Source organism: Micromys minutus (assembly GCF_963924665.1).
Source record: "Micromys minutus genome assembly, chromosome: 21".
In the NCBI taxonomy this organism is placed as follows: Eukaryota; Metazoa; Chordata; class Mammalia; order Rodentia; family Muridae; genus Micromys; species Micromys minutus.
Genome location: NC_137956.1, coordinates 40,400,736 through 40,427,745, shown reverse-complemented (window position 1 = coordinate 40,427,745; position 27,010 = coordinate 40,400,736). Strand labels below are relative to the sequence as shown.

Below are 27,010 nucleotides of genomic sequence, written 5' to 3'. Positions count from 1 at the left end.
TGTACATCTCCCTTTAAATTGTCCCATCAGGGTTGGGCCAGTTTAAAAAGAAATAAAGCATCTGCCCCTAAAGTAACCTTTACTTTTAAAGGAGGAGCAGACAGGGAAGTAGAAGGAGGGATGGTAGACAGGTAACAGGTAGGGGGTGGGGAGAGGGGGTGGATGAAACAGCATACATACATCTGCAAAAGAACTGGCTGAATTTATGAAAAGTGAAATGTCAGACAAAGGAAGTTGATTCAATCTTCTAACATACAGAAGGGATGTTCAGTAAGTTTTTTTAAATACCTTTACAGAAAAACATTCTCACGTGACACAGAACTTCTAATATTTATTAAAATCATTTAAGGGACCAAGTTGGGTAGCACATGCATCTAATCTTAACACTCTGAAGGCACAGGCAGGTGGATCTATGAGTTTGGTCTATGAATCCAGCTTCAGTCAAACCAAGGCTTCATAGTGAGACCCTGTGTCAAACAAAGAAGGCTTTTGAGGGCCAACAAGGAGGCACTGATAAAGGCGCCTGCCACAAAGCTTAATGGCCTGAGTTTGATCCCCAGGACCTACATGGTCAAAGAAGAGTTATCCTCTGGCATCCACACATGCATCTTGGCACACAAACACACACACACAAACTATAACAAAATATTAAAAGCATATTAAATAAATAGTAACATTCTGCATGTACTTCTCTAATAGAGGTGCGGTGGTGTTGCCTAACAAAAATCATTCTAGATTTTGAAAGTAGTATCGGCTTTCCCATTTCTAGACAGGGCTTGGGATCATTTCCTCTTACACTTACATCACACCATGGTGTTAAGTATCCCACAGAAACAAGTTAAACAGAAACAGGCGCTGCCTTTACAGCTTCAAGTTTCAGTGATGTGGGTAAAAGTGTCACCGTCATGGCAAGTTGTTGTCAAGTTGTCAAGTCAAGCAAGCACACACAGTGACCCCGCCTTTGCCCATTATCAAGTGAGGAGTCCTACGTTCCTCGAGTCGCTGTTTCATATAAGTATTTTCCTAGCATTCTCGGAACTTTCACAACATTTTGTTTTTAGAAAATTAATCTGAAAAGTATTGGGGTAAGAAAAGAACATGGTTTGATTGACCACTTTTTTTTTTTTTTTTGTCTGCAAAATTGAGCTGTAGGGGGGAAAATCACATGTAGCTTCTAACATGGACCCCAAATTAAGGAGACTGAAGGTTTCATTTCCAAATTTACTTTGATTTATGTTACTGAGAAACCAACAGTAGAGAGAAGTGGTTTGCTTTTCATGATTTAAAAAAGTTTTCCTTGAGATACGGTGTCACTGTGTAGCCCAGGCTGGCCTTGAACTCACGATTCTCTTGCCTTAGCTTCCTAAGTGTTGGGGATAGTACCTCCAGCTGAGAGCTGTGCTTTTCACTCAATACTCCGTTTTTACAGCTCTGGGAAACCTTTCTGAACGCAAACCCCTGGAGTCTTATCTTCCTGTCCAGGAAGGTTCCACTGCCATTGAGTATAATGTCTAGAAGGAATTACAGAGAATCCAGAGAGTTCTGGAAGCACTTCACAGGCCAGCTCCAAGAATGTTCCAGAGCTTTCCCCCGTTTCTGCCCTAAAACTTGCAACATGCACATGCACATGCACATGCAGCTACCCATCTATCCTTTCTAAGGCCCTCTGGATGCTCATGCCATCGAGCATTCCTGGAATCAGCCGCAGCCTGCAGCAAGCCTTTCCAATGGGCTTATGCTCCTCTCACCAGCCCACTAGTCAACGGTGCAAGGAAAGCACATGCCAGTCCGCACTTACTGAGAGACTGCGTATTACTGTTCTTATGCCGCTTCATTTATGTGGGTTTCAGCTCCCAAATCAAATGACGGGCTGCTTGGGGGTAAGGATCAGGTCTTTTCTCTCCTGTGATTCCCCCCACAAGGTCCAGAACAGCGCCCAGCACACACCCAGTGCTCAAGAAATGGTAGTTGATGGTGACACTCATGGCTGGAAGTCAGAGGGTGACTGAGTCTCCATAGGTGGGTCCATCTTCAGCCACTACTGAGAGAATTCCAAGGTGTGTGATATGTCACTCCCCTCCCTCACTGCTGCAACCCCTGAACTTGCAGTGTTCTTGAGAGGATACTTGAGTTCCCGTTACAAGAAGCCATGTTCAGTCTCAATACATCCTCTCATTAGGTAGTGTTTCTTTCCCAGGACTTTGGATGGAATACCCCGGGTCTTCTCAACACAATCCTCACATACTTCTCGCATAATAAAGTGAATCTGAGGATCCACCAGGATACCTCTGTGCTGAGAGATTCAATGTTTCTTCATTTGTTTTGGGCTTGGGAATGAGCAGGATATACATTAATGCCCATGAAGGTTTGACAGGAAGTCAATGGGATGTATTACTAGGCACTAGGGGGTTCATATCTACCATTCTCTTACCTTGATTAGGGACAAAGACTCCCTAAGTAACAACACCCTCTAAACCCACAACACAGGGTCCTATTGTATCGTACCATGAAATGAGCCCAAAATTGGCATCCAGGTAAAATTGGCCACTCTTCTATTTTTCACCCATTGGAATGCTTTTCTAAAATATGTGTGATGAACGGCCTTGGTCCCATTCCTGTCCCCTTCAAGACGGTTTTCCTCTTTGGTAGTTCGAAGGCTTTAAGTGATGACACCGTGTCTAACGACTTCTGACATTCAACCTCACATCCTCTCTGTCTAAGGGAAGTTCTGGGACCCCGGTGGAGACTCGTAGGACTAATGAACATCAGAAACTCCTAGCTCCCCAGGCTGAAAGGAGCACAGCTATAACATGCTCTCCAAGGGCACCTCAGTTTTTTTACAAATAAAATAGCCAAAGGAGTTAGGAACCCAGCCACTGCCAGCAGCAGCCAGGGCGGATATCCCCACCAGGTTTCCCTTTTACCTAACGCCACCGGTTTGTGACCACTGCTCACCTCGCGAGGCAGCGGCACTCGGGTAAAGCGACCGCTACAACTGCAGTAACTTGAGGGAGTTCTGTAAGCAACCAGTTCTGTAGCTAGCCGACTGGCTGTGTACACAGTGTACATAGTCGCCATGGCAACGGGAAGCCTGCAGGGATTACGGAAGTAGTGTAGGGTGGTAGCGGAATTTAAGTCCACATTTCTCCGTTGAAGATACAGGGAAAGTCAGGGCTAAACAAAGAAGACAGTTATGGAGTCAATTAACTTGGACGGCTTAGAGCATCTGTGTAAGAGAAACAGGGGTTTAGGTTGCAGGGAAAAGAAGGCTATGTATGAACCAGGAAGCGGGGCAGCGAGACTTCCGGTATCGAGGACTTTGTGCGTACGGTGGCCGCGCAGGCCAGTGAGGTTCCGGCTTCGCGTTCCGGGCGGCCGTCAGCGTGCGCCCTTGCCCCGCCCTGGTTAGTGTGAAGCCTGCCGGCCAGGCCTGCGCAGTTGCGGCGGCCGGGGAAGATGGTGGAGGACGGCGCGGAGGAGCTGGAGGATTTGGTGCATTTCTCCGTGTCGGAGTTGCCCAGTCGCGGCTACGGCGTCATGGAGGAGATCCGGCGGCAGGGCAAGCTATGCGACGTGACGCTCAAGGTAACCATAGTCTGGGCGGTGGCTGGCTGATGGGAAAGGGTCTGAGCGGGAAGGAAAGGGTGGTGGACAGGGGAAGAGTGGTCCAGCCGACTGTGGGTTGAGAAAGGTTAGAGGGGAACAGAGTAGTTGAGAGCGGTGTCAAGCGCTGTGGGGGATTGAGGCCAAGTTGGGAGAGTAAAGGGGACAGCCATTCAGCCATTGGGAGAAAAGATTGAGAGGTGTGCCTCTGACGCCCTAAGAGCAGGAGACATTGGGGTATCCGCCTCCTTTTCTGTCATACAGACAAGAAAAAATGTTCTTACAGCCAGTCCATGGAGGAAGGGGCGGTGGCTGACTCCACATTCCGATGGGTACCACTAAAACATCTTATCTTGTCATAAAGTCATTTCTTTGGGTTCCTTGAAGTTGGCTGTACTGTTGTAAATGCTAAGCCTTTTCTTCAGGAGTCATTGCTTGCCCTTGGCGTTTTTAGAATCAGATCTGGAAATCATTTGATGTGGGCTACTTTGCTCTATGCTGGAAAACAATCTACTGTCACCACCTTAAAAGGTCCTGAGCCAGGCTAAAGGACTGTTTGGGGAGAGGAATATATTCGCCACCTGTTCCCATCCAGCATTCTGGTCTGGTGTCAAGGGCCAGCCCCTCTACCCCCATTCCCCACCCCACCCCCCACGCCCCTGTCCTTTGAGTTATGCTGGAATGCCCCTTGGTTGCACAGCTGAGCCCGGCTGATCCCTCCAGGTGGGGAGATACTGCCTGCCTGTGGTTTTTCCTGTTGGACCTTGCCTGGAAGGCTCTTACTATCTGTGCATGACACTCCCTCTTCCTGTTTCAAAACAACAGAGAGACACAGACACCTTTTAGACTTTATTTCCACTCAGTTAAGGAAGCATTACTTCTCCATATATTCGAGTCAGATTGGTAGGACTAGGGTGGTTTACAGGGCAGTGGTGGCACTCGATTTTAATCCCAGCACTGGGGAGTCTCTACACAGAGAAACCCTGACTCTTAAAAAAGGGGGTAGGGGGTAGGACGGTTAATAGCGTGGCACATTGAAAAGCAAAGCAACCAGAGAGTGGCTCTGGAGACAGAACATACTAGCTGTAACTTTGGACATGTTACTTAATCTTTCCAAGCTTACATTTCGAAATGTGAAAATAAGGTTGTTTGGGAGTTTTGTTTGTTTTTGGTGGTGAACCACCACCACTCCATTTAAAGATGATTCGTAAATCTCACTATTAGTGAGGATTAGATATTTGGTATTCTTGTATAACACCTCTGTTAACTTTTTCATCAATCCTGAAAGAAACAGTCCTCTACTAGAGTAGTGAAATGGTCCGAGAAGGGACAGATCTCAGGTAAGACCCGGAAACCAAGAGGATTAAGAAAAATAAGCTGGATTATGGGACGCAGAAGATGGCCAGGCCAGTAGTGATTTGGAAGCAGAATGATTTGATTGTGGCACTGACATTTGGGACCAGTGAAAGGCAGTAATAAGAAAGAAGGTTCGGGTTCGGATTTAGGCTGTATGCTGGTGATAAGCTGACTGGGTAAAGGCACTTGCTAATCACCTGAGTTCAATTCCTGGAACCCACATAGTGGAAGATGAGAACTGAGTCCTGAAAATTGCCCTCTGCCCTCCACAGGTGTGCTGTGGCACCTGCGCGCACACACAAAACCACGCAGACACAAATAAAGAAGAATTTTTTTCTTTTTTAAAGACTCAGGCTGTAAAGGTGAGCCAGTGGGGAAAAAAAGCTGTATCGTAGCTAGAATGTAGGTCACAGATGCTTCCATAAAGCAGTACAGTTTGCCTCTGCGTTCCACATAAATGCTCAGTCTACCAAACCTACAGCAGAAATTGCTTGTCTGATTTTTCCCCCCCGCGAAAATGTTTTCTGTTCAGGCAAAGGGATGATTCTATCACTCAAGCATCATTCCGACTGAGAGTGCAAGCCTCGGTTACTTTGCCAGTGTCAGGTCAGAGTCATCGGGACCTGTGTAAAAGCACAAGCTAGAGCTAGACGTGACTATAGATAACGGGAGAACTCTGATGATAGGAGCCACAGAAAGGCCCAGCACACCAACACTACAGTTACTACTCACAAGAGCTGCTCTGCAAAATCTGTCTTGGTTTCTCAAAATTTACTCTCTCCTCCAACTTCCGGTGAGTCCAGATTGTTTTTCAAGCAGGCTCTGAAAGAACTAGTTGGAGGTTTTTGGCCGATGGTGGTTTAGTAGTTAGTTGCCACCTTTAGGGTGGCTGTTTTCAAACTTCAGGAGATATGAGAATCACCTGGTGGTCTTGCTCATTAGTGCTCACCCTGGAATTTCAGATTCATAGGTCTGGCATGAGCCCGGTCGAGTTCACCGGTGATGCTGCTGTCTTCACCTAGGAGCACATTGTGAGAACCATGGCTATAAAATAAAGCACATGTCCTCTCAGGATGTATTCAGAATCAGTGAATCTTCTTTGTATTCAGTGATGCCCTAGTAAGCCAGGTCTGGAGTCAAGGAGTTCATCCTGTTCAGAGTGTAAACCACCTGTGTTTTGTTAGGGCAGTGACAGAGTGAGTTGCTTGTCTGGCAGAGAGGACCAGTACGGCCTGTTCTGGGCCCCTCCTCATGACACATACAGAGGAGTTGAGTGTTCCTAGTGCTCAGAGTTGGAGGTTGTTCTGCAGGTGCTGGACCTCTGGAATGCTCAGATTCTTCATCTAAGCCAGGCACTAACTTGTCGGCTTTTCATCTGGTACTCATTTGCTGGCATTTGTAATCTCTCTGTGCTGTATTTTCCGTGAGAACTTTGCTGTTCTTGTGATCTGAGAGGTGGCGTGGCACAGGCTCTGCCTGGATCTGAATCCTGGCTCTGCCACTTCATAGCTTACAAAACTTAAATTCTTTAAATGCTAGTGAGTCAGTTTATTCCTCTGTGAATGGACATCATTACCTACCTGACTACTAAGGATTTGATTAATAAACTTCATACTTAATGTAATAAATGCTTAGAGAACAGTAGGTATTTGTGTTTTATTGTTTATATATATATGTATTTGTGTATGTGTGTTCATTTTTTTTTTTGAGACAGGTTCTGGCTTTTCTGGAACTCCCTTTGTAGACCAGGCTGGTCCTAAACTCAAGAGACCTACCTGCCTCTGCCTCCTGAGTGCTAGGATTAAAGACAAGTGCCACCACCACCCAGCTATATTTGTTTGTTTTTATGTATATGGATAATTTTTCTTGCACATACATATGTATATCACTGTGTGCCTGGTTTCCTTAAAGGCTAAAGAGGGCATTGTGTCCCTTGGAAGTAGAATAATAGATGCTTATGAGCTGCTGTGTGGTTGCTGGGGATTGAACCTGAGTCCTCTGGAAGAGCAGCCAGTGGCCTTAACCACAGAATCATCTTTCAAGCCTTTAATAACAGTATTTAAAGAGATAAGATCTTTATGTGTTGAGCAGGTTGGTGGCCCTAACTGTTTATGCTCAAATGATCTTTCGTCTGTTTCCAAAATAGTTGGGACTGTAGGTGCATTCCATTGCATCTGACATTAATAATAGTTTAATGATGTTTCCAAAGAAAGTAGGTGGTGGTTTGAATATGCCTGGCCCAGAGAGTGGCACTATTTGGAAGTGTAGCCTTTGTTGGAGTGGGTGTGACCTTGTTGGAGGAAGTGTGTCGTGGTAGGAATGGGCTTTAAGAGCTTCCTCTTAGCTGCCTTTGGAACAAGATGTAGAACTCTAAGCTCCTCCTGCACCATGCCTGCCTAGAGGCTGCTGTGCTTCCCACCATGATGATGAATGCGCTAAACCTCTAAACCTGTAAGCCATCCCCAAGTAAATGTTGTCCTTTATAAGAGTTGCTTTGGTCATAGTGTTTCTTCACAGCATTGGAACCCTAGCTAAGCTAACGTATAAATAAATGTATGTGTTCCATTTGCAGGGTTTTGTTTTATTTTGTTTGTATTTGGTTTTTTGTTTTTGTTACCTTTTTCTCTCCCAAAACAGTTATTCTCTACGTAGCCCTGACTGTCTTGAAACTCACTATGTAGACCAGGCTGCCCTCAAACTCATAGAGATTAGCCTGCCTCTGTCTGCCAAGTGCTGGGATTAAAGGCCTGTCCCACTATGCCCAGATATTTGTGTTTGTTTTCTGAGGCAGGGTCTCAGGAACGCTGAGTTTGGCTTGCATTTGCGATGTAGCTGAGAATCACCTTAAACTGAAGACGGTGCCTCGCCACACTTGGTTTCGGTGTGCAGTTTTGAGTTTATCTTAGTTTATTTGTGCTGCTTGCCATGAGAGTTTACAATCTACTGCTCTACTTCAGTAGCTTGCGTTTAACAGTCAAGACCAAAGCCTGGAAAGGTCGTGTTCAAGGTGGCAGGCTGCATTAGGCAAACTTAGGGTTAGACTTGTGGTGTAGGTTCTGTGGTCTACTGTTGAATCTTCTGTTACTGAAGACTGAACTTACTTCAGTTCATCCTTTGAGACTGTGATTTAAGCTCCTTCCATTCAGCTCTGCTCACTCTTCCCCACAAACTGTCCTCTTTCTTCTCCGAGGAAGACTGAAAGTGAGCATGCATGGTCTTACACCCTCCAAGTTCACTGCTGACATGTGAACCTACCTTTTACCCAAGTGTAGTGGAGCACACTTTTAATCCCAGCACTCTGGAAGGCAGAGGCAGGTGGATCTCTGTGAGTTCCTGGCCAGAACTAAATAGAGACCCTGTCTCTAAATTAATTAGTTAATTGAAAATAGAATTAAAAAACCCCCTTTTTAAAATTAGTAATCACTTGAACGTTTTGTTTGTTTTTTCCAAGACAGTGTTCCTTTGTTTAGCCTTTGCTGTCTCAGAACTAGGTCTATAGACCAGGCTGGCCTCGAACTCACAGAGATCCTCCTGCCACTGCCTCCTGAGTAGTTTTTGTTTTGTTTTTTAATATGAATTTATTAGATAGGAAACAAAAACCCATGGTTCTTCTCTTTGGCAAGTCCTTTTCCATTAATGGCGAGGTGGATAGTATAGGGCTTCTTGGCAACCTGTGGGATGTGCCTGAGATCTCAACAGAACAGTTTGTGTGCACGGAGGTTCTTAGCTTCTCTCCCCCTCTCATCTCCATGCCTCTGACAATTCCAAGGTCCAGGCAGTGAGCATCAGGTTCACCTGGGTCCAGCCAGTTGGGCAGAAGCCCCACCTCCCAGATCCAGGTTGCATCCTTTCTCCTGAGATCTCAAGGCTGCAGGGGATTTATTCCTATTTCCCCCTCAGCTCACACACTCCCTTTCTTCTATATTTGTGAAAGCAGAACGGGGAGGCTCTCAGCAACCCTGCATATTTAGTATTCACAGACCTGTAAGCTTAGAGGAGAGAGGGGAGGGCTGTGTGTGCCTGTGTGATGTGCCGGTGGGTGTGAGATACACACCTTGCCATGACACGTGTGGAGGTCAGAGTACAACTTTGTGGAGTCAATTCTTCTGCCTTTTTGTGGATTCCAAGAGTTGAACTCAAATCTGGGGTGCTTGGGTGGCAAACATTTGACCCGACAGCCATGTCTCCTGTCCCTGCAAAAGTTCTGAACTAGAAAGTTTAGCCCCCAAAAGGAAATGTCTTTTCTGCGAGTGAAGTATTAGAATATTTTCTTTTGGTCTACTAGATCTAGGTACAGAATCTCCCCTGAAGCTGGCTTCAAGTGCTGCACATTGTGAGTCTGAAATCGTACCCTGCTAGTAATAGAAGAGTGGGTGGAGGAGGAAATGAAGTCAGAACTGGCTGGTGCACACCATTTTTGTTACGTATGGTATAGTGTATTATACAGGGTAATTATAGAGCTAGAATAACCATGTTAAAAGGAATCCATAGAGGTCTTTACTAAAGCCATTTATTTTGTAGAGCGGAAAGCCTGAGGCTTAGAGCTATTAAGGGATTTATCCAAGGCACAAAACTGTATTAGCTGAGATCCAGCATAGCTATTTTTGTATGGGTGGAAGCGATGCTTTTATGCTCTGTCAGATTACTCACCTGCGCTAGGGATGCCATGAAACAAACAGAGCAGGATACAACCAAACCACCTTTAATGTCTCTTCTGAGCCTGGAAGGCAGTGATGTTAGTGTGTCTGAATCCAACACCACAGATTGCTGCATCAAAGAGGAAAGTAAAGACTTTTTGGCTGATTTCTAGATGTAATGTTTTCTTTCTTTTCTTTTTCTTTCTCTTTTGTCGGGGGGGGGGGGGAGGTAGTTGGGATTGGAGGCAGGGTTAACTTTGAGACAGAGTCTCCATCTGTAGTTCAGGCTGGCTGGAAACTCACGTTGTAGCCAGGACAGCTTCAGACTTGGTGATCTTCCATCCTCAGCCTCAGATTGCTGAAACTGTAGCTTGAGATGCCATGCCCAGCTGTAGACATAGTTTTGAATTGCTTTTTAATTCTGAAATGATGTTGTATAGGAAAACTTAAACTTCTGAACACTCACTGATTGATTTATTCCTAAGACTTTCTCCTAACTTTTTAAAGTAGTGTTCACCTTTAGCCTGGTCCCTAAAGTAGTTAAAGTGGAAGAATACGTTCCTTGAGGAACAAAGCCCTTGTGCCAAGAATTTGATATGCAGCAAGAGTTTACTTTTGCCCAGGTGTGGTGGCTCTTGCCTTTAATCCCAAAACATGGGAGGCTGAAACGAGAGGGCGGACACCAATTTAAGACCAGCCTGGGCCACCTTGTAAATTCCAGGCTACTCTTGGCTACAAGGTGAGACAGTCTCAAAACGACAAAGAAAGGGAGAGAGGAAGGGAAAAGGGTTTGGATCTCTTTCTCATTTGAATTACCCTTCGGATGGTGCTGTCAACGTTTGGACACCAACTGAACGGAAGTGTGAGACTCTGCACTTAACGCTGCCCGTCACCTGACATTATGGGAAGCTGGAGGCACAGCAGTTTGGAAAACCTGTCACCAGTGGAGAGACATCCATGGGGTTCCCACTCGCTTCTGGAGCTTGGCTGGGAAAAATGAATGTCAGAAGCCTGTGTTCGGGGATGTTTCTCACCGTAGACAAACAATTCCTTTATTGTTTCGAGCATGAGACAGACTCCTTTGTTTGCTCTTAGCCCCACCTGGTCCAGCTTGATGACGGCAAAATGAAACCACGTTGTTTTTCTAAAGCATGTCCCCAGACTTTCCTGAATTACAAGCGTGGCCCCCACCTTCCTACTTTCAAGTTGTTGACTTTCGGCACTCTTGCCTCTTGGGCATGGAACCATCCAGCTTCCTTTCGATTAGTTTATGAGAGAACACCCAGACATCGGAGTACATCGTTTCTTCCAGTTGAGAACAAAAAGAAGGAATCAAAACACGTGTGAGCTATGAATTAGAAAACCTAGTACGGGTTCGGGATTAGGTAATACAGTGTCAGCTGTGACTGCCCATAGCTCAAAAAGCCACTCTGCACAATACACTTAAGAACTGATGTGGCTGTGTTCTAATAAAACTGTTGACAAAGGAAGCCTGACACAAACACAGTTGGCTACAGCTTATTGGCCTCGGTGTGTTTTAATGGACCCCTGTAGAGCTGAAGTCTTTTTGGTTACAGTTACTTTGTGTCTCCACATACAGTATCTAGGAATTGGAAGTGTCTCCTAATAAATGGTGCCCTAAGGCTGAGGAACTAGGGATGGAGCTCAGCTTGGGAACATGCACTCTGCATAAGGGGGAGGAGCTGGTTTCTGTCTCCAGTGCTGTAGGAAGAAACACAGACAGATGACTTTATTAGAAATTCTCAATTTTGGTAATAAAGTCTCATAGCTCCATTAAAGCATGAAGTTGAATATTTCCAAATTGTTAAGGAAAGCACCACATTCCCTTCCTGTCTCAGTTGAAGCTGAGGATGCCAAGCTACTTGCAGAAGTGGTTGAAATGGAGCTAGGGAGGTGACTTAGCAAGTCAAGCGCTTGACTTGTAAGCCGAGGGCAAGTTTGCTTCCCAGAACCAAAGTCTGGGCAGAGACAGGTGTATATCTGGAGTTCACCAGCCAGTCATCATATACATTCTGAAGTTATCACATACATACATTGAACTGACAAGTTCCAGGCCAGTGAAGTGGATGGACAGTGCTGAGGAATGACCAGAGATTGCCCCCTTTCTCCACATCCAGTGTACACACGTGTACACACACGCACACCTCGCTCTTGCACCTGTCCTTACACATCAAATAAAGTGTGCTTTTTGGTGGGGGTGGTTTTGTTTTGCTTTACTTTGTTTTTTGAGAGAAGGTCTGGTTCTGTAGCTTAGGCTAACCTAGAGCTCACTGGAGCTCACTCTGTGGTCTAGGTTGGCCTTGACAGTCCTCTTCCTTGGTTTCATGAGTACAGAGATTATTAGTGTGAGCCACGTGCTCAGCTGTATCTGTATACTCTCTATATACACGTTTTATGTAAACATTTAAAATACATTCTCTTATTATTGTGAAGGGAGTGAGAACATGCCTCAGAGTACTTGTAGAGGTCAGAAAACAACGTGTGGGAGTTATTTCTCCCACTCTACCTTCTAGATCCCCAAGGACAGAACTCACGGTGTTAGAGGATTAGACAGCAGTGTCTACTAAGCAATCTCAGGATCCCATTCTCTTCTCTCTGTAGCCAGCTGGGCTTTTTCTGTGTCCACCTCGGCTCCTGAATAATGACACAGGGGTGTATTTATTTATAAATTAATGCCTAGGCCTTAAGCTAGGCTTGTTCCCAGCTAGCTTATAATTCATTTATCCCATTTATACTAATCTAAGTTCGGCCAAATGGCTGGTTACATCTCCTTAGTTTCATAGGTCCGACTTCCTCTGCACCTCAGAGACCAGGGTTCCCACATCATACTCTTTCCCAAAGTGCGCGCTCTCTCTGTGTGTCTGTCTGTCCTCTCTCTGTCTGTCTGTCTCTGCCTCTCCCTTTTGCTATATAGACCATGGACTTTTAATTTAAATGGATCAATTGATCTAGCTGTATCCTGCCCAATCTCTCTGTGATAGGAAAGTACAGGACTTAATTGAAGTCTTGGCTAGAACAGTCCCTGAGGCTGGATGTACTTAGCTAGCTGTATTGAAGTTGTTCTGGATTCAGGTATTTAAGGAAGCAGCATATGAGACAGTCTGTGAGGTTGAATCACCTGGGCCACTTGTTTTGTCTTCTTGTGTGTCTGATCCTTTCGCTCTATAAACATATAAGCTTTCAAAGGCAATATACATTTCTGCATTAGCACATGTATGGATCGTGCAGTAGGCACAATAAGGTGATTCTCTGCTCCATGCTCACGCAGGAAAAAGGCATCACACTTTGGAAGTCTGTTTGGACAGTACCCAAACTGTAATACAAATTTTCATTCATGCCATTTGAAAGGATGGCATATAATAATAGGTCCTAAGAGCTCTGTTGCCAGATTTATTGGTTGCACAAGCTGACGTGCCGGCTGGAGACATTCATGTATCAAGCCAGCATATACCTTGCATGCTTTGTAGTTCATGGTTTCTTCCTTCATGTCTGCTGCCAAGATTTTCAAGAGGTCTCCCCAGTCAAATCTAATCTTTTATTAATTTTGAAAGAATTTAAGCTTTTCATTTCCTGTGTAACAAAGACAAACCTTTCCCCTAACACAACACCTTTCCTGCCTTCCATTCTGAAGTTACACACACACACACACACACACACACACACACGATTCAGCAGTCCTTTCTAAAATGCAGTGGTTTTCAGCAATGTGCTCTCTGTCTCGTTGACACTTAAAGTTTAAAGGCAATAAAGCATCATTTAATCTATCCTTTGGAGATCATATTGTATGAGCATTTCCTTCAAAGTGTAGCTAAATCCTTTTATAATTGTTTGACCTATAGGATTGCAACACATGTTTGTAACATTTTCTATGCCATAATGTGTAAAATGGTTATATTTTAATATGTACATATGTCAAAGCATGGTCAGCTTTAGTCTGTAAAGGTATTTATTTACACGATAGTCATCATCTTTAAAAAATGTGCACTCTCAGAATCAGCCTTTTCAAAACTCATGACAGAAGCCCATTGAAATCCTGAGTAGGAATCAGTTGTGTGATGTATTAACATGTGCATACCTTAATTCTCCGAACTGTACAAAATGAAACACATAAGTTATTATGACATTGCTCCAAGATGGCATCATTAAACAATCTGCATAGTGCATCTCTATGGGTTGTCATTTTGCAATCGTGGCACAAGGTGGCGCCATAGGCCGTTGATTGGATTCCTCTGAAATTTCATGATTCAAAGGATTGCCTAAATTTTGTTGTATTTGTAATTTAGCAAGGGTTTTTTTTCAGTCCTTTATTATCTAAGTCTGCTTTCTTATGATCATTCTTAAAAAGGACATAGAACATTTGATCATTGTTGAAAATATAAATATTTGTAGGCTGATAAGTAAAACAAAGTTATACTGGATCCAAATGCCCAGTGTCATTGCATTTTTCTCCATTCTTCACATGGAAAAAATTTACTTTTTGAAATCTCTAACTCTCTCCTTCCTTCAGAGACTTTGTCTACTATTTCTCCCTATGACTCTGTATTCAGTTTCTTTCTTTAGCATTTAAGCAGAATTCCAAAGGTTTGAACCTGGTCAAAAGCTCATGTCTAGGATTGAATTGCTTCTGGTTGTTGTCTACATTGAGCTGTTCAGCTTGTACCTCAAGCTGCAACCCTTTGCTCACAGGAAAGAGGTGGAAAGGGTGGTTCTGGCGCCATGAAACTTGAACTGGCTTCTCTGCCCTGCCAAACCTCTGTAAGGTGTAGGTTTTCACCCTCAGACACCCACTAGTAGTTCCTGGCCCACGTGCCCTGTCCTCTGATCTCTGCCCACACTGGGAACACAGCTTTGGGCCCCAGTGTACTGCCTGGTTCTAAAAAGAAAGCTCAGGGAGTAGCGTGTCACCCAAGCCTCATGCCTTTCACCAAGTAGCAAGTATCGAAGGCTAACCTTAGCCACTCGCGGGCAGCTGCAGGCTTTTCCATGTATGGACTGAGGAACCTAGCTGGGTGCTGCTCAGTCTTTCTGCCACACCTGAGAAGTGCTCTAAGGTTCTAGTTCACTCTTAGAAGAATACCTTCTACTGTTTTTTTTTTTTTTTTTTTTGTTTGTTTGTTTGTTTCCCACCTTTCTACCCAAGGTTTTTTTCTCGGCCTCTAAGTTTGGATTTTACAAACCCTGACATTGGATGCCACTTGTAATCATTTGGGCTTTTTCTATGTCTGCCTCAGACATAGAGGATTATTTATTTATGAATTAATGCCTAGGCCTTAAGCTAGGCTTGCTCCCAGCTAGCTCATAACTCAATTATCCCATTTTTAATAATCTAAGTTCTGCCACATGGCTGCTTGCCTCTCCTCAGTTTTACAGGTCTGACTCCCTCATCTCTGTGGCCAGTGTTCCCCAGCATGGCTCTTTCCCAGAGTTCCCTCCACACCTTTCACCATAGGCTTTTTATTTTGGCCAATCAGAAGGTGCCTTAGGCAAAGAAGAACAGAGGCACGTATCATCGTCACACAGTGTATATAAACATTCCGACATTTCTCTCTCTCTCTCTCTCTCTCTCTCTCTCTCTCTCTCTCTCTCTCTCTCTCAAGACTTATTTATTTATTACATGTAAGTACACTGTTGCTGTCTTCAGACACACCAGAAGAGGGCTTCAGATCCCATTACAGATGGTTGTGAGCCACCATGTAGTTGCAGGGGTTTGAACTCAGGACCTCTGGAAGAGCAGTCAGTGCTCTTAACCACTGAGCCATCTTTCCAACTCATTACATCTCTTTTCTTTCTTTTTTCTTTTCTTTCCTTCTGTCCTTCCTTCCTTTCTTTCTTCCTTCCTTCCTTCCTTTCTAACTAGAACCTCACTACGTAGACCAAGCTGAGTTCAAACTCAGAATCAATATTTATAGTGCTTTCTGACCCTAAAACAAAATTTGCCTCTAATCCGGTCACAACGATCAAAACTATTTCATATTAAGAAATAATCTTTTCCATACTTATTTGTGAACTTGTGGTGAGTTTGTTATCCTTCATTATCAACTTGACTAGACTTGGACTCACCCAGGAAATACACATACCCAGGATGTGTTTCTGGGGGAATTTTCAGAAAGGTTTAGTGTGAGTGGCACTGTGTCATGGGTGGGGTCTTGGACTGAATGAAAAGGTAAAAGGAGGAAGCCAGCATCATCTCTTTGCTTCTTGACAGTGGACATAGCATGGTGTTTTGGCTGAGGAACATTCGTGGTTCCAGTTAGTGGTGCTGTTTGGGTGACTTAGGAGGTGTGGTCTTGTTGGAAGACGAATGTCACTGGAGGTGGGCTTTGAGTTTAAGGACTTGAACCACTCTCAATTCCCTCTGTGTGCTTCCTGCTTGTGATTCAGGTCTGAACCCTCAGTCTCCTGCTCCCACCTCTATGCCTTTGCTCTGTCACCCATGGACTCTACGCTTCTAGAACTGTAAGCCCAAATAAACTCATTCTTCTATGAGAAGGCTTGGTCATGGTGTTTTATCACAACAGTACAAAACTTAACTGCAGAAAACAAAACCAAAAGGAGGGTGATCATTGGCTTCATGTGTCCACTGACATACCCTAGCCAGGATGTATTAATGTGTCTTCTCAAACCCTGAGCCACAGTAACTTTCCCTTACTTGTTTATGACAGATATTTTGCCACAGAGATGCAAAACTAACTTAGGTAGTGTGCAAACTCAGCTGTTAGGAGCTGGATTGTAAACAAGGAGTGGTGTGCACACCTGTAGTTCTAGCACTTGGGAGGTGGAGGCAGGATAAGAAGTTCATACTCTATAGCCAATTGGAAAGGCTATCCTGGGCTACATAAGACCCTTTTGTAGGAACACTTTTGGTACTTTGGGATTTTTGGCTTTGTTTAAAAAAAATTAGAAATTCTGGAAGAATGTACTTTCATTTTAATCCCAGGTACAAGGATATAGAGCTACTTCATACAACCCACAGCAACTCAGTATGATTTGTTTCAAGCACTGTCAGAGGCATGGCTTTGCCAGCTGCAGATAGTTTCTACAGTGTGTGATGTTTGAAATTCTGGTAAAATTTCAGAGGGCACATAAATGCTAGGGTCTGGAGAGATGGCTCAATGGGTAAGAACACTGACTGCTCTTCCAGAGGTCCTGAGTTCAAATCCTAGCAACCACATGGTGGCTCACAACCATCTGTAATGAGATCTGATGCCCTCTTCTGGTGTGTCTGAAGACAGCTTATGGTGTACTTACATATAATTAAATAAATAAATCTTTTCTTTAAAATGCTAGGGCTCTGATATGCATCGTCTGTGGTTGTTGGTAATGGGCAACAACATTGGGTTGGAGGGTGGCAGGGTTGTTTGCAGTTTGTTAGCAGTCATGCTTAAAGAAGAAATGAAAGGAAGTAAATTAGACTCATGCCCCCCCCCCCTTTCTATCCTTCTTTCTTTCCAATCTAGTGATCAGAGGGATAAAGGGTGGTAAAAAGAAGAACTCACAAAGTAACAAGTGGCACTTAAACATGGGACTTGATAAAGAAAAAAAAGGGAAACATGAGTTTAAATGCCATAGAAGACACAGCAGGGGAAAAGTAATGGAATTATTTTTTTTCAATATGCCAACAAAAAATGTATTGTGGCTGCTACCACTGGGATATCTCTGCTTTGCTCCCAGTCACTGTGCTCTCTTGTTTATGAATGAATGGCTTGCAGAGTTGGCAGTGTAACTGGAGAGGTTACAGGTGGAGGGAGACTCACTTGGGAAATGAGGAACACTGGAAAAAAGAACACAAAGGATCAGTCCTGGAGTTTCCTGCAGGAAGAAAGAGGGACAGAAACTGTGCCTGAGGGTGGTCAGGTCAGAGAAAAGCTGATGAGGCAGAAGACAGTCTAATTAAACAGCCCATTTAGAAAGGATTCATCTCGACTCACCTGCACCACCAGAGTGGTAGGACAGGTAGCCTGGGCTTATGAGATCATCACCAACTTCCCACCATAACACATGCCTGCTAATGCAGGATCAAGGTTATGGTATCCTATAGAAATGATAGCTCTAAGGTATTTTAAAGTTGCCATAATTTCATATGGGATGCACTCTCTTATTTGAAACAAATTCTAAATGACCAGGCTACTCAAAATAGAATTATTCACCAAGACTGGGAGGGATTAGTAACATATAATAGAGGCAAGTCTGCAATTGCAAGGGCTCACCTGGTGGGGGAAAGAAACCGTGAGTATTGAAGAGGGGAATAGAGTGCGGAATAAATATCGTTAAAGACCAGTTGCTAGGACAGTGCTCTGGTATAGAAGAACAGTTTCGATTTGATGATGATACTATAGAACAACATTGCTTAGCAGCTTTAAGAGTTTGGGACAAAAGTTGAGGAGCCCAGGAGAAAGTTCACCTTGTTTACAAAGATTATACAAGGCCTTCACTGAATTTTGACAAAGATTAGTCTCAGCTGTGAACAAAGATGTACAGGGCGCTGATGGAGGGCAAGTGTTGATTGAGACCTTGGCGTTTGCAAATTCGAATACCGAATGTAAAAAAAAAAAATATTAAGCCATTAACAGTGAGGCGGGCAGCGCACATGGACAAGTGAATAAGGAATAGGAACAATGTTGTTTCTAATATATACCACGTTAATATAATAGATCAAGGTGTAGCTAGAGGTCTTTGATATCAAAATGTCCCGTGTTTCAGATGTAGGAAATAGTCATTTGCAACAGAGTTGTGAACAAGGCATCTGTAAGGGCAATCATTTTTCTAAATATAAACCAGAAAGAAGGCCTAGGCTTTCAGGGGTGTGCAGTCAATGCAGCAAGTGTTGCCAATAGACCAATGAGTGCAGTGCGAAAGAGATATCCCAGGTAATTTCATGCTGTCAGGAAACAGCTTTGGGGGCCTGGCTCAAGTCCCCACTTCCCCACAACAAAAATTACAAGCCACTTCAGAAAGGAGCAACAGCTAGATCAGAAACTGAGATCAGAAAACACCATACACAACTTCATCCTCTCTTTTTTTTGTATGTTTTGTGGCACTTTCTACAATAGTTGTGTGATTATTTATAGTTTTGTAAATAGCCACAGTCCAGGGAAGCAGGGTTTGAGGCAGAATTGTTTTTTATCAACATATCTAGGTAATAGGTGTTCACAAGTGGGTAGATGTCTGAACTACTCTTTTTGGGAGTTGGTGCTCTCCTTCCGTCTCATTTTGAGGCAGGGTTTCTCTTGTTTCTGCTGTAGCACTGGGTATTTCACGCTAGCTTGTAACATATCTTTTACTCTTCTGATGTGTCCTCTCCGAGGCTTACAGCCTCAGTCTGCTTACCTAGGCCTAAACCTGGAGGCTTCTGGCCTCTATACAATCTTATCTAGAACTAGAATGTTTTCAGCCTCTGAGACCTCCTGCTGAATAAGCTCACCCCTTTCTGTTCTTTCTGAGCACCGACTGGCTGGTTCAACTCAACTGCTCTGTCTTATACTCCTCTCCAAGCTGACTGATTCAATCTGGCTTCTCTCAGCCCCTCCTTAGTGGCTCTGCTTGGCTTCAAACTTACTCTGGCAATCTATCCTCCGTCCCCCCCCATTTTTGCATTTTTTCAATTTTATTGGCTATTCTCTGTATTTACATTTCAAATGTTATACCCTTCTCTCCTCCCCCCCCCCCCCGCCACTCCTCTTCTTCCTCCCCCTCAACTTGCTTCCATGAAGGTGCTCCCTCTCCCAATCACCCTCTCCACCTCAGTGCCTTGGCTGGTTGATGATGATGATGTTCTTCCCATGAGGTTGCAAACCTTTCAGCTCTTTCAGTGCTTTCTATAGCTCTTTCATTGGGGTTCCCCCTGTTCAGTCTGATGTTTAGCTCATCTGTATCTATATGACTCTGGCAGAGCCCCTAAGGAGACATCCATATCTGGTTCCTGCCAGTAAACAGTTCTTGGCATCAGCAGTAGTGCTTGGGTTTGGTGGCTGCAGATGGGGTGGTTCTCCAGGTGAGAGTCTCTGTAGATCTTTTCTTCAGTCCCGGCTCCTCTACTTGACCTTGTGTTTCCTCTCCTGTTTTGTTCTCCCTTCTAAGAAGGACTGAGGCATCCACAGTCTGGGTTCTGGATATTGAACTCAGGCCTTCAGTCTTGTCCAGCTTTGCACAACACTTACGTCATCTTGCTGGCCCTCCCAGAGAATTATTGGGCCTCAGGGAATGATCATTGTGTAACCAACAGACTGGCACATGTACACATGTACTCACATGCTCAGCTTCTTGACCCTGTTATCCTGCTCTTCCTGGATGACTTTCATTGTATTTAACAGATGTGTCTCTGTCTTCCGTGTTCAAGGAAGGTCTTTGTGAACATAAGCTTGTGCTCAGAATGGGCAGCAAACAGAAAACCAAAAGACTGAAGGTCCAGTAGTGACAAGTCCAAAGAAACAAAGCAGAATAAGGAGCCTGAAAATGCTGTTTTTGTCAGCAGAGCCAGAACAGCCTCTCTGAATATCGATCTACAGGCAGGGAGTAGTTCATCCTAGAAGGAGAGGGAGGAGTATGGAGTGAAAGGAATGAACTCGGGCCAGAGGTAGGCACACATTCGTTCATTATTTTGTGGTGCCTTCAGGGAGTTGATAGGTAAGAACAGAATGGCCAAAGAGAAAAGAGGAAGTGCATGAAGTCAGCCAAGGTCCCTCTCTTCCCCACGGAGCCTAGTTCCTTGTTTGAAACTCTTGACTCTTCAAGTACCTTATGAGTGGCTAGAGGGGTAGTTTAGTGAAGAACAGTACCCAGCATGCCTTAGGTTCTAGCGTCAATCCCAGCACCAAAACAGACTCTTCTGTCTTAGTCAGGGTTTCTATTGCTGTCAAGAGACACCATGACCACACCAACTCTTACTAAGGAAAACAGGTTTACAGTTCAGAGGTTTAGTCCATTATTATCATGGTAGAAAACATGGCAGCATCTTGGCTGACATGGTGCTAGAGAAAGAGCTAAAAGTTCTATGTCTTTTTTAATATTTATTTTATTTATTTATATGAGTACACTGTAGTTGTCTTCAGACACACCAGAAGAGAGCATCAGATCTCATTACAGATGGTTGTGAGCCACCATGTGGTTGCTGGGAATTGAACTCAGGACCTCTGGAAGAGCAGTCAGTGCTCTTAACCACTGAGCCATCTCTCCAGCCCCAAAAGTTCTATAACTTAATCTGCAGGCAGCAGAAGAAAACTGAGCCCTCAAAGCTCATCAGTGATTCACCTCCTCGCAGCAAGGCTGTGTCTATTCCAACTAGACCATACCTCCTAATATTGCTCCTCCCTATGGGCCAAGCATTCAAACAGAGAGAGAGAGAGAGAGAGAGAGAGAGAGAGAGAGAGAGAGAGAGAGAGACAGAGAGAGTGTTTGTGGCTGTTTGTATGTCTCACTCACGAATGTGTGCATGCATGGTGCATTTGTACCTGTCCCTCTGTGTGTGCATGCATATGGAGGCCAGAGGTCAATACTGGATATCTTTCTCAGTTGCTCTAGGTCTCTCACTGAACCTGGAGGTTGGGCTAGACTGAATAATCAATGAGCTCCAGGGATCCTCCTGTCTTGCCTCCCGAGTGTTGAGATTCCAGATGCGTTCTACCTCAACCTGATTTTTATGTGGTGCTAGGATCTGAACTCAGGTACTCATGTTCCTCACTAAACTATCCCCACAGTCCCAGGAAAGTCTACTCTTCTGCCCACTGCAAATAAGGTTATGGACTTGTCAGGGGGGTGTGGGGCGGGGAAGAGCTGTGCAGTAACCAGTGTCTCCAAGGTACTGCTGCCTCATTTTGGCAAATACTGTCTTGTTTGTGTTTTGGACGAGGTAACAAGTTATCACACTGTCCAGAGGTGGAGGTAAATGCAAAAGCAGCAGATGGCAGCTAGTTCTCTGGAGGATTTAGGAAGGGACTGCTGATTGAACTGACTGCCCGATAATTCTAAGCTACTCACAGAAATCCCCCACTGCCCCTGCTGACTCAGAGGCCAGCGAAAGGCGCTTCCAATGGGGATTGCTGGCAGACAGCCTGGCTGGCTTTCCTCGCCTGCCCACTCTTTTCAGTACTAGGACTCTCCTCTCACCGCTCTTGCTCCTCTTCCCTAGTTGCCCACAGTCTCCTGCAGTAACTGTCTGTTCTCCCTGCTCCGGGCCTCTGCAGACATCTGTGGACAGGGTCCTGTCCATGCTTCATGGATCCTTTCATCTCAAGAAGAGAAAAGCAACCAAACCTTTCCCCCTCTGCAGAGGAGCTCTTTGTGTGTTTGTTTTTGAGGCAAGGTTTCATATACCCTGGCTGGTCTCAAACTGGCTATGTGACAGATGACCGTGAACTCTTGATCTGCTACCTTCTCTCAGGTGTGATCACAGGTGTGTGCAGCCGCCTGTGCTAGAACACCAGGCATTTTTGTTTAATGTTGTAGTTACAGGTTCACACACCTCTCTCTCCTTACCAAACCATGTGTTTCTGTTTGGAAGTGACCCATGTTTTCTTTCTTTTGCCCTGTCCTAGCATAGTGGGTAGTTGTGTAAAGTTGAGTCTCTGTGACTCTGTTCCCTTCTGGTGTAAGTCAATAGAAGGTACCTTTAGACTGTTGCCATTGGACCCAGAGCATCAGCATTGCGTGGAAGCTTGTCTGAATGCAGGGTTTTAGTGCCCACACCAGCTGTCCTGAAATCTAGAGGTTCTGTTTGTTTGCTTTGGGTTTTGGTTGTGTTTTGAGACAGTTTGTCTGGCTGATGGAGAGCCGCTTATGTGCTGTGCACTGGAAGCCCTGGCACTCTGTCCCTCTCCATAGCATAGGTGTGTCTGTTTTCTCCTCTGGAGGGTGAGCTTCTGAAGCAGCCAGACCTTCTTTACCTCCTGCCATACTTCAGATGTTTCAAATGCTCACGGGTGTTTGCTGAGTCACCCCACAGGGCCAAGGCAGTCTGTCTGTGATGTCCCTTCAGTACACTCACTGGTGCCTGGCGCTTGGCGAGATGTGAGGTAGCAGACTATGAATGAGGCCAGCTTTGGTGTCTTTGGTGCTTATAGATTAGTGGCAGAGATACTCTTGAACTCACTTTTAGAAAAGACAGAGTGTGATACTGGTTGTATACTTAAAGTCTCATGATGAGGAAGGTCTCTGGACTGGTAAGACATAGCTTCTTAGCACTTGATCTTGGTCTAATCAGATGCAGTGATTCCTGGGGACTCTGCCTCTTACTTCCTCCCTCCCCTCTCCTCCCCTGTTTGGTATGGGTGGTAAAAGGTAATAGGCTTCTGAAAGGCTGGGGATAGGCTTGAATGTCTTAACCAGCTCTTTATGTGGGATGTAACCCCACATCTCATTGTCAACTCTCAGCAACTCGCCCTGCCTTTCTGAGTTCCTACCCAGTGGAGTCCAAAAAACAGAAAAACCAAAGCTTCAGCAATAGTTTGAAATATTCCTTCTATCTTTAATTTTAATTTTTTTTTTTTTTTTGAGATGGAGTTTCTCTGTGTAACCTGGGCTGTCTGGAACTCACTCTGTAGACCAGGCTAGCCTCAAACTCAGAGGTCCACCTGCCTCTTGGATGCTGAGATGAAAGATGTGTGCCACCACGAGCCCCCCCCCCCCTTTGGTGGAATGTACTTTAAAACACTGCCAAAACCTCCAGCTGAACCTAGTGTATTTGAAAACACTTGCTATCAATTTCCCAGCCCCGTGGGTTTGTAAGGGCTCATCTCATTTCTGCTTCTGGCGAGCCAGACAAGGTTCCTCATTAGTGTTCTGGGCTGGTGGGCAGATCACCAGCATTTGAAGAGAAAGAATTGGCCCCCTTCCTCGGAAGTTTCTTATATACTAGCCGATTAGCAGCTCATCTGAGCAAAGAAGCTGGTGTAGCTCATTTATTTCTTCAGAACTGGCTGCATTGATAGCCCTGAAGTCAAGCTGTCCACAGCCTGGCCCTTGCCACACCTGCTGAAGTTTCAGGTGACACTGGAGGGCAGCACTCCCAAAGGTGTGCCACCTGTAACTCCCACGTGTGAATCTCCTCCAGTGTGAGCAGAAGGGGCCAGTTAAAAAGATGATTTATTAACAATTCTATTACCTATCTCAGATGCAGGGACTTTTTATGAAACAAGCTTTAGGATTAATTAAATACATGTATATATGAACCACATGTTAGAGGCCTTCCTATGTAGGAAGAATATTCAGCCTGGATGGAGGGGTATTCATAAGGGATAGGTATACAATGTGTGCTGGAGGCTTGGACTGTGCCACATGAATGTACTGACTGCCTAGGAATCACAGGAGGCCTCGGTCTTAGCTGCAGCTCCAAAGCTGAGGAGTAATTCACTAGGCAGGAACCTGGGAGATAAAGATCCAGGCAAGGAGACAAAGACATTTTGCACAATTGCCAGCAGCTTAAATAAGAGGTATGGGGGTGGATGGAACAACGTGAGACAGACAGGGTAGGTTGGGTTTGGGCAGAATAGTGGGAGTTGACATGAGCAGATGTCATTATGCATTGAGTGTACTCATTCAGAAACAACCTGTAGACTGCCAAGATAGATCGGAGCGTGAAAGCCCAGCCCCTGAGTTCCGGAACTGGGACCCTCATGCAGAGGTGATTGCTGGGAGCTGGAATTGTGAGCCACCTGATATGAGTGCTAGAAACCAAACTTTGGCCCTCTGCAAGAGCAGCAAGTGCTCTTAAGCACTAAGCCACTTCTCCAGCCTTTCTTTTGCTCAGCTCGGGTCTTACTATGTTGCTCAGGTTGACCTTTACCTGTTAGGCCCAAGTGAATCCCCTGCCTCATCCTGTGTATGGGGAAGCACAGGTCAGCTCCACAGTCTCTTCTCTCTTTCTAACAGTGCTGCCAGAGGGGTCGTAGCAGGCGTGGCGCCTAAGGTTGGCTTTCCTCACGGGGCATAATGCCTTAGAAGTCCACCCAAACTGAGTGTGTTGATAGCCTTTTTCCTTCATATTTCTGAGTATCATTCCATGTACCATAGTTTGTTTAGTCATTTACTCACTGAAGGATTTTTTTTTTTGACTGTTACAAATAAAGCTGTGGACCAACCGTATGTAAAAGATTATGCATGACTTTTGTTTTTGTTTTTGGATAGATGTGCCAAGAGTACAAAGGCTGTTGTATATGGTGGTTGTGTAGAAGAAATTGACAGCTTATTTTCCACAGGGGCTGTACCTAGGCTAGCAAGCACTGACAAACATGAGGAATGAGAACTTTGATGAATCAACTTAAAGTTATGTGTCAGTAGACTATGGTGCGCAGTTGGCCAAACACTGGAAATAGTTTTAGTGTAATTAATATTTTAGCCAGCTGGGCAGTGGTGGCACACACCGCTAATCCCAGTTCTCAGGAGGCAGAAGAGGGCAGATCTCTGAGGTTGAGGTCAGCCTGGTCTACACAGTGAAGTTCCAGGACAGCCAAGGCTACATGAAGAAACCCTGTCTCAGAAAAAATATATATATATATTTTAATCCATAAACTACATACCTTTTGATAGTGTGGGTGGCCTCATTCCATCATTTTAGAGTTTTGTTTTTCGATTTTTAAATTATTTGTATGGGTGTGTATCTGCATGCAAGTGCAGCAGTCAGAGCAGGAAGTGGCCATCAGAGCCCTGGAAGCTGTGTGGGTGCTGGGAACCAAACTCAGGCTCTTTCTAAGAGCAATTACATGCTCTTAACCACTTAGTCCTCTCACCAAACCCCAGTCTCAAGATTTAAGAGAGAAACATGAGGCTTCCCAAAGAAGTCGTGCTGCCTGAAGATTGCAGAAAGCTGGAGGTGTAGTTCAGTTAGACAGTGTCTCCTTAGTGTGGGTAAGTTCATAGGTTCAGTTCCCAGTAGGACACAAGGGGGAAAAGTACATTTTAGGCTTAGGCTAAGTGGTAGGAACACTGCCAAGCATGCTCCTGGGTTCATTCCTCAGCTCTGAAGGGAGAGGGTCAGGAATTCCAAGATAGAAATGTACCTGAATGTCTTGCCTGTTTGCCTGCCATACATATTCAGACCCAATTCTGTAACAATAAGAGAAGAAAAAGAAACACCGTAATAGGAGTAAAGAGATGGCTCAGAGGTACAATGTGTACTCTTCTTACAGAGGACCAGAGTTCAGTTCCCAGCACCTTCATGAGGTGACTCAGGGAAATATGATAGCTCTAGGCTCCGTGTGCATCTATATTTATGCACACACACACACCAGTTAAAAAAAGAAGATTAATAACATAGAACTGACTATAGTAACACATGTCTATAATCATAGCTCTTGGGAGACTGAAGCAGGAGGATTACTGTGAGTTGAAGGCAGCCAGGGCTAGAGTTGTAGGCCAGCTAGGGTTCCACAGCAAGACCCTGTCTCAGAACAAAGGCTCGGTGGCCATACTTATAACCCTATCAAAGTCCACATGGGCCTCAGTTCCATAGCAAGTTCTAGGCCAGCTTGGGTCATGTGAGACTATTTAACAGAAAGGCAGGTCCGGGGAATAAATGCCTTTATTTCAGGCTCAACCTTTCTGCATTCTACAAAGGAGGAAGCTTTTTGTGTATAGTCGGTGTTGAATTCCACAGACTACAGGTGATTTTTGCTAATTTAGCTAAGAAAGTCATGAACACCATCAGGAAATCATGAGGGATTCGATTAGGGGTACTGGTTTGTTTTTAGCAGAGCTCATATAGATTTATTAAGGGAAGCGTGGAGAGGAGCTAAGGGAGGAGTTCCCAGAGCTGAGGGTCTTAAGAATTGCCATTTCCTCTTTTCTGGAGGACTTGCTCACTTCCTTCTTGGTATTTGTTCCCCATGACTTTGAGCAAACATGTTCTGTGACAGGTCAGATGGCAACTGTTTTTTGGCTTTGAGGGCATGGGTCACTCACAGCTACTGAACTTGTCAGTTTGCAGAGTGCCTGTGCAGAGTGTACAAGACCACAGGTTCAATTCCTAGTACCACACGGGAAAAGAAGCAAAGGTATGAGCATAATTTTACCATATCTGGACAGTGAAATTTGAATTTCTTTCCACTGTGGTATCCAGTGTTACCAAAGTCAATGTCAAACAGAGGTGTTAGGCCCTGTGGTGAGGAGAGGACGGCAAAGCACAGCCCCTTGCCCATGGTACACAGGAAGCAGTGCGCCATGGTAGAGTTCTTTCCTGGCATGCACAAGGTCCCAGGTTCAATTCCTAACACCAGAAGAAAAAAAAAAATCCTTAAAAATATTCAGTAATTAGCACTTGCTTATCATGGCTGCTGAGGAGAGCACAGTTCTTACGATGCACATAGAGCGGTTCTGAATGCTTGATCCTCTTAGCGGCTTCTAAGAAAAAGAAATCAGCTATAACTGGAAAGTCCAAACCACTGCTAACAAAACCACAGCAGGTA

General features: G+C 44.7%; 1 protein-coding gene across 3 annotated transcripts in view; it reads left to right on the top strand.

The window, feature by feature from the left end:
* Positions 1 to 3,428: 3,428 nt before the first annotated feature.
* KLHL18 (kelch like family member 18) overlaps positions 3,429 to 27,010 on the top strand; it is a 49,581-nt gene continuing 25,999 nt past the window's right edge. The window contains exon 1 of one of the 3 annotated variants that reach the window (XM_080934730.1): positions 3,429 to 3,585. In XM_080934730.1, coding sequence (XP_080790856.1) covers positions 3,457 to 3,585 — 129 coding nt within the window. In that variant the 5' untranslated portion in view covers positions 3,429 to 3,456. The remainder of the gene's footprint in view (positions 3,586 to 27,010) is intronic. The other 2 variants (XM_080934732.1, XM_080934731.1) reach the window with 2 other exon arrangements.